This window comes from Pteronotus mesoamericanus, unplaced genomic scaffold, assembly GCF_021234165.1.
Source record: "Pteronotus mesoamericanus isolate MK-2021 breed Mesoamerican mustached bat unplaced genomic scaffold, CSHL_Meso_final scaffold_45, whole genome shotgun sequence".
Taxonomy (NCBI): domain Eukaryota; kingdom Metazoa; phylum Chordata; class Mammalia; order Chiroptera; family Mormoopidae; genus Pteronotus; species Pteronotus mesoamericanus.
The window spans coordinates 4981763-4993366 of record NW_026555317.1 but is presented as its reverse complement, the minus strand read 5'-3'; the positions used below and the strand labels follow the sequence as shown (position 1 = coordinate 4993366).

At 41.3% G+C, this 11604-nt stretch overlaps 1 protein-coding gene across 1 annotated transcript; it reads left to right on the top strand.

Annotated features, from left to right (window-relative positions):
- The first annotated feature begins 2574 nt into the window (after positions 1-2574).
- Positions 2575-8433, top strand: BMP10 (bone morphogenetic protein 10). The gene is made up of 2 exons (XM_054593514.1): positions 2575-2908; positions 7493-8433. Exons 1-2 carry the CDS (start codon positions 2575-2577, stop codon positions 8431-8433), a joined length of 1275 nt encoding a protein of 424 aa, XP_054449489.1.
- The last annotated feature ends 3171 nt before the right edge of the window (positions 8434-11604 follow it).

The window sequence follows — 11604 nt, the reverse complement described above, 5'->3', positions numbered from 1 at the left end:
CATAAAGCAGAGACTCTGGAACATTTTGCAGTGGGATCGGAAAGCAGTGGGATCCAAAATAAGGAGATCACTGCAAATAAAAGATGGCGTTCAGAAAAATCAAAGTAGTGAAGGCATGCAGAGATATTTGGACCTTTTAGAGTCAAATAAGAGTCATCAGGGACAGCTTCACTGAAAATTATAGGGATAATGAGATTGTGTAGCTAAATGATAAGCTCTCCCCGGCCTAGAAGAGGGAAGAAGCTCACGTCCCCTTCCTCCATGCACGAAGCCCAATCTCCTTCCTCATCTTCCCCAGCAGGGATGAGAGGCTTAAGGACCTTGCAGTTCAGGAAGTCACAGGCTTTGAGATGTGGTTATGGACATTTTCCTGTTCTATCTTTCAATCAGCCTTAAATATAAACATTCACCATTCGGAAACCTTTACCATTTAACCCCATAGTTACTCTGGCACAAAGAACAAGGCAGCGAGTGATACGTCAGTTGCACGTCTTACCCCTGAGAAAGTAAAGAACTAGAACTCTGCAAGTGGGATGCCCATCTCTCCTCCTGGCCTTTGAAACCAGCGCACCCAGGTTATAAGTACCGCCACTTACTTTGCTGTCCTGGGGCAGTTACACGCAGATGCCTGCCATTTAGACATTTGGAGTGTGCGTTGACATCGGTGTGTGTGAAGATAAACGGGGCTTGTTTTGATGCAGGGCATGATATAGGAGCCTTCCTGGCATGCTGTCAGAAAACTCATGCTAAAACGCACCACCCGCAGGATGTGGTCCGGCGCTTGGACTCACCCACTACTGGACCTGTTTGGGGTATAATATATTTTCAGTATATAGTTGTCTTTTTAATGTAAGAGCAGAAGTTTCCACTGAAATGGAGCAATGAAGCAAAATTAACAACTACTAAACAAATGGACAATTTTGAAGAGAGGTTTCTCCTCCAAATTCTGTTCTTTCTATGGCAATTCAAAAAAAAAATGGCTGCAAAATTTTACATTTTAAGAGAAGAAAGAATCAAAAGATGAGCATTAAACTTAGGAGCCCGGGGTGGGGGGGAAGGTGAAGTTATTATAACTAACTTATTGGGGTAAATACAGGAAAATTTAACTCAGAAATTTAGGCTATGCCAGTGTATCCACTATCTAGACACAGCCCTCTGGACATAGTGCCAGGGCACCTGAGTAAGCACACAGAGGGTGCACTTGGCAAGTCAGGGAGACACCATCAGCCCCACCTGCTCAGTGGCAAGACCCCCCTCACTGCCAAAGTCGTCCACAGGACCATCCTGACCAGGCTATGCTGCTGCCACCACTGTTTGGGGCTGGAAAGTGAGAAGAACTTGATTTGTCTTTTCTAAACCGGATAAACAAAGTGTTTCAGACCATGGCATTTGTCATTTTTCATTTGCCTAATAATGTTATGTGCCAAGCTTTTACTGGAGCCACTTAATAATCAATTTGATTGAGCCATAAAGATAGATTTGGCAGGGATTGGGTCACGTTAATAAGTCACTGCATGGGTGAAGGACTTACAAATTGTTGCCTGCCTGCTGACTGTGGACTTTCTGGGAAGAGCTGGGCCAGGGCTTAGTTAGTCTTTCTGTATCGCTGCTCATGCCCCAGTCAGAGGGAACGCTGGTTCAAAAGTCCGACTGTTTCATTTTTTAAATAAGAGTCAGACTCCCTGGGTTCAATTCCTGTCTATGTCACTTTGCAGCTTTGTGACCTCTGGAAAGCTATTGAACCGTAGTGACCCATATATACAATGTGGATAATAAGGTTATTACAGGAACACATTAGGTGATACACTTAGCACAACGCCTGTAGAAAAGCATCTAATAAATTTTGGTTACTTTTATAATATAGCACTGTTTCTGTTTCTCAAAAGCCATTTTAGTCAGGTCAAATCTGTACCAAAAGAAAAAAAATGGCTATTGATTGTGAAGCTTATATTTTCCTATTGCTAATGCATAAGATTCTAAAAATTTATATAAATTCATTTATATCTATTACCTTAACTTGGAGATTTTGGATATTTAGTCTTTCTTAAAAATGTTTATGTGAGGATGAAAGCCCCATTACTCAAATTAATACATATTGCCATTGATGTGCACTGTGTTGATTCTTAGTATTTATTACATTCATGTGTGAAACTGAACTGCGTGAAAGCAAACTTTAGGCATTCTTGCCAAAAGGAAGTGAATTGAAAGGAAGAGAAGCAGAGCTTTTGCAAGGAGAAAAGTGTCCTCTCAGCCAGTGTTAGAATGTGAAAATGTTTACAAAATGCTCATTAAAAGAAAAAAGGATTGCGAGATAGCAACAAAATCTGGTGCGCAAGTTTACACTAGAGAGATAAGAAAGGCTAGGCCCCTATAGGGGATTTTGTTATCCAATTACTGCAACCTGACTTTTGGGGGAAGAGGAAGAATGGTAGGGGGAGGGAGAGAGAGGAAGAGTTTCCAAACTTGTCTCCAGTGACAGGAGACATTTACTCTCAGCTCCGCAAGATAAAACTGCCACTTAGAGCCCAGGAGAGCTAAACCTTCCTGGGTTGGTCTGGGGGCTCGAGCAGAGTCATGGGTCCTCTGGCCCTGCAGCTGTGCGCTCTCCTCTGCCTGGTGGCTCACTCTGTTTCTGGCAGCCCCATCATGAGCCTGGAGCAGTCGCCTCTGGAAGAAGATATGCCCCTCTTCGATGATGTCTTCTCAGAGCAAGATGGTGTTGACTTCGACACACTGCTGCAGAGCATGAAGAATGAGTTTCTCAAGACGTTGAACCTGTCTGACATCCCTATGCAGGATTCAGCCAAGGTTGACCCTCCAGAGTACATGTTGGAACTCTACAACAAATTTGCAACGGACCGCACCTCCATGCCATCTGCCAATATCATTAGGAGTTTCAAAAATGAAGGTAAGTTTACATTTTATTGATGAAATTTGGCTTGGGTGTTTTCTCAAGAAGTGACAAGTAAATTTATAAGACATGGGAATAATATAGGTAAAAGGGGTGTGTACACAGATACACAAAGCAACACACGTTATGGCCTATACCATTTTAATGCTTATTTTCCAAAGGGTTTTATAAGGTACTAAAGAATATCTTTTAATTTGAAGTCATAAACTGTCTACCATTTCGACATTATAATTGGGTCTTTAAAATTTTTTAAATTTTGACAGCAAGTAATACAAAAAAATTAATGTTGGCTTAGTATTACACCTTTATTGTTGGTTTTCCAGAGAGGCCTTAGTTGGTTTTTGATTGATTGCAAAACTTTTCAACTTCTGCTTAGAATGAAAATTACGAAAATAGACACAAACCAGAAAGTTGTGATTTGTGTTTTGCTAAAACTTTGGATGAGTTTCCCTTTTGTGACCTTATTCAAACAAGATGGAAACTTATATTAGAGGGTCTTCCTAAAATTTTGTTGCATTTGATGTGACATGTATATCCTTGAAGCACTGTTTATAGTTCAGGAAGTAAGCATGGCCCAGGTAATGATGCAGCTTATAGCTATGTCTTTATGGAGAGTAATGCACAATCTTTAAATATCAATGAGAAAGTGTTTTTTCTTCCCAGATCATTATTCAGTAACTAAATCTAATGAACTAGAAAGTTAATCCTTTGTTTATTATGGTGTTAGTAGGCAAAAAAAAAAAAAAAAAAAAAAGGAAAAGAAAAAACCAGTATCTATGGTTAAAAACTGTAAGTCCAAAGAAACTAATTCATTAATTATACTTTTATAGTCATTAATCAGGTACACAAAAGGGTTTTAGATCAATGTTGGCCAGACATTCTTAAAAGAAGAAAGGTGGTGTCAAAGAAATAGCTCAGAATTTGGAATTCTGAGAGCAGGTTGACTTCGTAATTGTGAATAATGAGTTTAGTTTCTCTGAACCTCAATTTCCTCATCTGTAAATTGGGGATAATATAGCTATATAATACAATCGAGTAATTCAAAAGAGGTTCTAAGAAAGAAATGTTTGGTTTGCTATGAAGTGCTGAACAAATATGAGTTATTTCTGACTAGTTCCTTAGATTCTAGGCATTACAGAAAATGTTGAATAGGTGTTACTCAGTCCTGAAGATACCATTTGCCTTAAAAATTTAGTTGACAGACCAAAAATTCTAATATTTAGTAACAGATATATTATTTAGCAACATTTAATAACATTATGGAAAAGGCAAGATGAAAGTGAAGATTTCTTTGAAGGGGAGTCTGAATTGAAAATGAACAGTCTCCCCCCGTGGGAGACTTTCCTTCCTAATGTTTCTGAGCCCTGAGCCCTAGGTGCCCGGCTCGGGGTATGAGTGGAAAAATGCTCGCATCCTCCGAGGAAACTGGAGTTTTCCAGTTCTCGCTTCTCCCGTAGTGGATTTGGATAACCCAGGTCCAGAAGTGGAGTTTGCAGAGCTTCTTTCTCATTACTGGAGGTCATTGAGGGCAGGAGCATCTCTCCTTGGACAACTCAGGTACCTCTGCCAGTCTGCAGGAGGAAATGTGCAGCCCCCAGGACACGAATTTTGCACTGGGTTTGTCCTGTCAGCTGCTGTTGTCTCTCTGGTGACCCTTTGGGTCTGCTCAGTGCAGCTTCCTAGGAGGAGACAAAGTCCAACAAAACAAAACAACACAAAACAAAACAAATCCCCCAGTCCCTCCCTAACTAACTAATCAGAGGGAAACAATTGCCACCTCCAAGGTGGAAAAAGCACTACGTGTATTCCTGCCACTGCTGTGACCTAACCTTGTCATCTGGGGGAAGTCACTTCTCTGCCTTGAGATTCCATTTCTTCTGGTGTAAAATGAACAGAGTAGCAATGCCTGCACTGCTAAATAAAACCATGCTTGCAGAGCACCTGGAATAAGAAATTTGCTCAGAAACGTAACTACTCCCCCTATTACTATGTTTGCAAATGCACAGTGAACTTATTTTTAAACAGCTTTATTGAAATATAATTGATATACAATAAACTGCACATATTTACAGTATATATAATTTGATAGATTTTTTTTTATCCGCACTCGAGGACATGTTTTGGTTGCTTTTTTAGAGAGGAAGAGAGAGAGGAAGGGAGAGAGAGAAACATCCATGCGAGAGAGAAGCATTGATTAGTTGCCTCCCATAGGTAACCCGAGCAGGGATCGGATGCGCCCAGACTGCGGACTGAACCTGCAACCTATGTATGTACCCTGACTAGGAGTCAAACCTGAAACTTTTAGGTTGTGGGATGATGCTCCAACCAACTAAGCCACACCGGTCAGGGCAATTTGATAGGTTTTGACATGTGTAAACAGCCATTGAAACCGTCATTACAATCAAGACAGTGAACATATTCATCACCACCAAAAGTTTTCCAGTGCTCCTTTCTAGCGCTTCCCTCTCACTATACAAGCCTTCATTCTGCACTTTCCTCGTGGGTCAAACAACCAGTCTACTCCCCTATTTTTGGTCTTCACATGTTCCCTGTCCAAGGGGAATCATCTCCTCCATTCTTATAAATGGGGGAGAACTCCCAATCTACTTGATGAAATAAGGGCATATGTTATAAAACAGCTTGATCTGATGCCCAGAATCACCAATTACTCAATGTGTTTAAAGAGTAGCCTCTAAGGCGTCATAGCCGATTGTAGGTATAAAGTAGGGTTTAACATGTGGTACCTGCCAGCATGGTGACAGCCTAGTTGGGAAGATCCTTTCATAAAAGATCTTTTCATAAAAAAAAAAAAAATACAAGGATGTAAATGGCAAAAGTCAAAGGAGACATAGAGAGTGAGCGCTCAAGTGATTCCGAGGGGCGTGAATGTCCAGATAGGAGGTGAGGAAGGGAAGGTCCCACCAGGGGGAGTCACAGACTGCATGGGTGCAGATGAGGGGGTGGGGCTTCCCCAGGGTCAGAAGAGCCTCTCCAAAGGTGCAGTGTACAGTAAAGGGTTGTTTTGGCAAATGATGAAGATATCGGTCTACTTTAAATAGGAGGGCTTATACTTTATTTCATCTTTCAACAAAGATCAGTGGAACAGTTACAATGTTTCATCACTGGAGAGGATAAATAAAAGTAATGACTGGATTAAGAGGTTTAGACCTGGTTATAGCTGGTTTTGAGAGCCATACTGGAGAGTTTAAATTCTTGCCATCAACCAACATTTCCCACTGGCAGAGAATACAATGACCTTAGGCCATATCTAGAGGAAGCTATAAATCATGTGAAATCATTACACATTTTTATTATTGTGAATTAGAAAAAAAATCCCCGTATCACCTCAAACCTGTCATTATATAAATGCCATTGCTTAGGACAAGTCTAAAAGAGGTAGGAAGTATAAAATAAACAGACCAAGTTAAATAAAAATATTAAATTCATGAATTGGGTATACAGTTGGGAAAATGTTGCTAAAGACGGTAGAGAACCCCTCAATGGGTGGTCCTTAACCTCTTTGGTGTCATGGAACCCTTTGATGACAAAGGCCCTCAGGGATTCCTTTTAGAAGTGTATTACCTGGGGCAAGAATACAGGAGTTTTGGATTCCTATAAAATTCTTAGAGAGTCAACCTGACAATATTTGGAGATGTGCTTCTAAGACTAAAGGACCTTTAAAAATTTATTTCAGTAAGTATTCTTGAGTGATTTGTGTGTGCTAAACCCCATGCCAGGTCCTAGGGTTATAAGACTAAGGCAACCAATCTATCCCCAGCGTTCATTTCCCTCATTTCTCCTTGTCAAAGACAACATATCCAAAATCAACTGCTGTGACCCCCACCCCCACTCCCACCGGTTTCTGGCTATCTTCTTGACCTTTTCAGGCAGGGGTTAGCAAACTTTTTGGTAAAGGGCCAGACATATAGTACATATTCTAGGTTTTATGAACCCCATTTCTGTCTTATGAGTACTTATGCCATTGTAGTACAAGTCATCACAGATAATACAGAAACAGATGGGTGAAGCTGTGTTCCAAAAACTTTGCTTCCAAAAACTGGTGGCCCATGGGCTATCATTTATCAACCCCTGGTCTAGATGGGGGTCTTCAGGAAGACCAGTGCCCCACTAACTATGTGGAGATATCCATCCATTACAAATGTATATATAACCAATGATGAGACCCTTATCCCCAAAAAGCTTCAAGGGAACCACCACCACATGTTTCATTTGCTAGCTCTTTACTGGTTAGAAAAATTGGGGGCTTGCCCACACAATCTCCAAGGTCCTCCCAGTTCTTTAATTCTGTGGCTGACAAACTACACGAGCAAGGCTGGGTGAGGTTTCCACCATTCATTAAGTTGCCATTTTCCTTGTTAGTCTTGGCAGCCGAACTCAGTTTAACATTCTACCATTGACTCAGTATTCTCTGTGTCAAAGAATGCTAATATTGTGTTTATTTTCTTTTACAACCCCTCATTTTCTCTGTATCAAACTTCCTTCATGGACAGGCCCTTTAATGACATAAATAAGTGTCTGTTTTTCTCTGTAACATACTGCAAATTTCATTTTTTTTTTTAGATGTGTTTTCCCAACCAGCCAATTTTAATGGGCTCAGAAAATACCCTCTTCTCTTCAATGTGTCCATCCCTCACCATGAAGAGGTCATCATGGCGGAACTCCGGTTGTACACACTGGTGCAAAGAGATCGCATGATATATGATGGAGTGGACCGGAAAATTACCATTTTTGAAATACTTGAAGGCAAAGAGGACAATGAGGGTGAAAGAAACATGATGATCTTGGTGTCAGAGAAGATCTATGGAACCAACAGTGAATGGGAGACTTTTGATGTCACCAGTGCCATCAGACGTTGGCAACAGTCAGGCTCATCCACCCACCAGCTGGAAGTCCACATCGAGAGCAGACATGACGAAACTGAGGGCACTGGCAGGGGGCAACTGGAAATAGACACCAGTGCCCGGAATAAGCATGTCCCTTTGCTTGTCGTGTTTTCTGACGACCAAAGCAGTGAGAAGGAACGGAAAGAGGAACTGAGTGAAATGATCACCCATGAGCAACTTCTGGAGCTGGACAATCTGGGCCTTGATGGTTATTCCAGTGGACCGGGCGAGGAGGCTTTGCTGCAGATGAGATCAAACATCATCTATGACTCCACTGCCCGCATCAGAAGGAATGCCAAAGGAAACTACTGCAAGAGGACCCCGCTCTACATCGACTTCAAGGAGATTGGTTGGGACTCTTGGATCATCGCCCCGCCTGGATATGAAGCCTATGAATGCCGTGGTGTTTGCAACTATCCCCTGGCAGAGCATCTCACACCTACAAAACATGCAATTATCCAGGCCTTGGTCCACCTCAAGAATTCCCAAAAGGCTTCCAAAGCCTGCTGTGTGCCCACCAAGCTAGAGCCCATCTCCATCCTCTATTTAGACAAAGGTGTTGTCACCTACAAGTTTAAATATGAAGGCATGGCTGTCGCTGAGTGTGGCTGCAGATAGAAAAGGAGTTTGTTGCTTATTTAATAACCGTATATGTGTATATTTTGTGTCCCTATTTAATAAGATTATTTAATAAGGGTGTACAGATCATAGAGGCTTACTGCCCTAGGGAAATGAACAGGTGAATTTGTTGTAGGAAATGCTTATTATGTTATACAGTCTTGTTTCTTCCAGTCTGGTTTTCTCTGGACTTGCCATTTCCTGGCAAAGCCACCTTTAACGGCAAGTGGCAAGCCCCTACTACTTGTCTTCTATGTCAATTTGAAAACAGGAACCCCTAAACAGAAATATAGTATCAGAAGATAGATATTTGTGTATGTATATGTGTACATAGATAAACATAAAATTCTTTTGGTTCTATAGAGGTAGATTAGACTCACACATGTGCACAACTCAATCAAATGTGTATATATCAAAAGCCAATGGTACGTCCTCGGTCACCTCTTCTCTGAGTAGGATTTATGTCAAGATAATTTGCACCAGGAATTTAACCATCCTAGGAAGTACTACATTTCCTAAATGCCATTGAGAATGTAGATGAAGCTTTCATCAGTTGAATTTCTGCCATTGCTCAGAGCAGCAGGGTCTGGTAAAGGATGTTGTATGTTAGAGGAGAGGGTTATTTGATGCAGAAACCAAATGGGTTCAAGAGGTGATGGCCTTAAAGCACAATAGCAAGGAGTAAACTCATGGGGGTATCAACATGCTCTAGAGGACAGTGCCTGGTCAATGAAGGAAAACAGTGTGGCATCAGGGTGACATCTGTTTCTGAGATAAGAGGAAAGCAAGGCCAATGTTGGACTTCACTGCTGCAGAGGGTAGAGATGGTGGGTGGGGGCACCTAGGGGAGGAGGGGAAGAAAATCTAGATGTTACCCTAGGATGTGCCTGTGACATTATAAGCAGTTCTAATTGGAGAATTAAATCTTTTGGATGAAATAAAATTTTCAAAGAACAAGAGGAGAAAAATCAGAAGGGATCTGTCTGTTGGACTCTTCACTTAATATTTTTCTTCTATTCTTAACATTTCTCTCTTGCCTCTGAACTCTACATTTGTTCTGCCCACCTTTTTCCTTCCCTTTTCCTTCTTTGCCTCAGAACCTCATGTCCTTTTCCCATTCCTATGTCCCTTGACTTCATTGTTTCTGCTGTGACCTGGAGGGACACCTAAAAGCATTTCTTTTAAGATGAATGAAGTTAGCACTCTAATATCTAGTTTCCTCCTGACATTTAATTTGATTGGCTTTTAACAATATCCTTTATGAAATGGTTTGTTCGTGAAGTATTCTTAAGTATAAGGAAAAGAAAATGAAAGTCCAAATGGATCCACTTAACTAATGAATAAATAGACACACGAGCAAATGACTTAAGCTAAGCCTGAATTTTGAAATCAGGCTTGCTCCATGGTAGAAACCCTATAGCCTCTCCATTCTGCAGTCTTCCCACTTTGGAACTGGCCAGGACTAAGGGACTGGGAAGTATTGACAGGAATGATTCACTGGGTCAGCCAGCAGTTGGCCAGTGGGAAGGACAATGAGACTCTGGCTGTGGTCTTAGCCCCTTCCTACCCGCTGTGAGGGATCATGGGTTTTGTGCAGGAAGAACCAGAGCAGTGCAGTTCTCAAACTTATGACACCTCCAGACAGAAGACACAGATGGTTCACGTTAGAATCAGGAATGTGATTTCTAGTACATTGTCCCCACTCACCCTATTGAATGCTTCCTGGAGAAGTCTGGCAGGATTTTTACCCTGAGAAACCATCAGCCTCCCTTTCACATAACTCCTGGCATTATAAACTCATATTACACTGAAAGCAGAGTCAAGGGAAGTCATTTTGAAAGACATTTTACCCAATTTGGACCTCGGCTGTGCATATCTAGATGTATACAGATTCTGAGAGCAAACAGAGGGAAGATCCTGGAGAATTCATTGTCCTGAGAAAGTGATATTCTGACCACCAGGGACATATAGTGAGTGACATTTGAGACAATCATGCAATTCAGAATCATTCATTTATGGAATAGTCTCCATATACAATGGTGTGTATACGTGTGTGTGCGCGCACGTGCGTGCGTGTGTGTGCATGTGTGTGTGTGTGTGTGTGTGTAACTGGCTTTGGATAGCCACACTTAGAGCCCTCAGTGGGATGTGGTGCATCTTTTACATCCACGGTACACACTGTATACTTATATACTCTACGGTACTTCTAGTCTTTATCCTAAAGGACACTGTAATAGACATACAGGAAAACCTCAGTTGAACAAGATAGTTCTAGTTTGATAAAAATCAAACAAAATTTTGTCTAAAATATATAAGACAGCTGGTAAATGCTTCACAGCCAGCAGTCATAGGGTGAATATGCCCTGATTTGTAAATCTCCCACCATGGCCTATTTCAAGGTACCAAAGTGATGTCAACCGGCTTGCAAAAATTCCTGAACTTCACAGTCGTTCTCAAGAGCCACGCTTGCTGGCTCTGGCGCACCACTGCTATTAGCACTCTGCTTGTGCCCTCTGCCAGTTCACTAGTTTCCTGGAGCAATCTTGTTGCAAGCAGTTTTAATCACTCTGCTATGACAGACATGGGAAAGTCCAGGCTGTCTGCAATTAGGCTGCACATCCCAGATGCTCCTTCTTTTCCTACAGTCCAGGTGCAAACATGCATTTTCCTTTTTTCCTTCTTCCCTATAGAAAGTGGGTGCAGAAAGCCACATATTGGTTATTCAAATGTGCGAGTGGCTTTTTTATTTTTTGCTTTCTTCTCATCAGAGAATGAAAGGACATAAACCATAAATAGAGGAGCCCTCCCAGCTCTCATCAGGCCTCTTGAAGCATGCCTGCGTGTCTCGTTTGTTGCTGTGTTAATATGAAGCCATAAAGTTGTCAGAACTGTAGGAAAGTAGAGCTCACTAATGTTTTCTCTGATCGTAGACCTTGTCTACATCCCATGCTAGTATTTTTTCCTTACAGGTTAATAGCCAAATTATCATCACTTAAGTTGGTAAACCCAAACAACTCTCTAGGAGAATTGTAACAGGGAGACTTGGGCAGCCAACAACCACAATAGTCATGTAAAAGTTTCTAGGTGTCCTCCTATTTATTGATGGATATATTTATTTTTGTACTATAGTGTAGAATACCAAATATTTTATTTTTATGTTTGTAATTTCCT

What these genes read in the sequence shown, in the direction of transcription:
- BMP10 (XM_054593514.1), top strand. Translation starts at nt 2,575, where the DNA reads ATGGGTCCTCTGGCCCTGCAGCTGTGCGCTCTCCTCTGCCTGGTGGCT. An exon ending in TAGGAGTTTCAAAAATGAAG is followed by an intron (nt 2,909 to 7,492) that starts GTAAGTTTACAT and finishes TTTTTTTTTTAG; the next exon opens with ATGTGTTTTCCCAACCAGCC.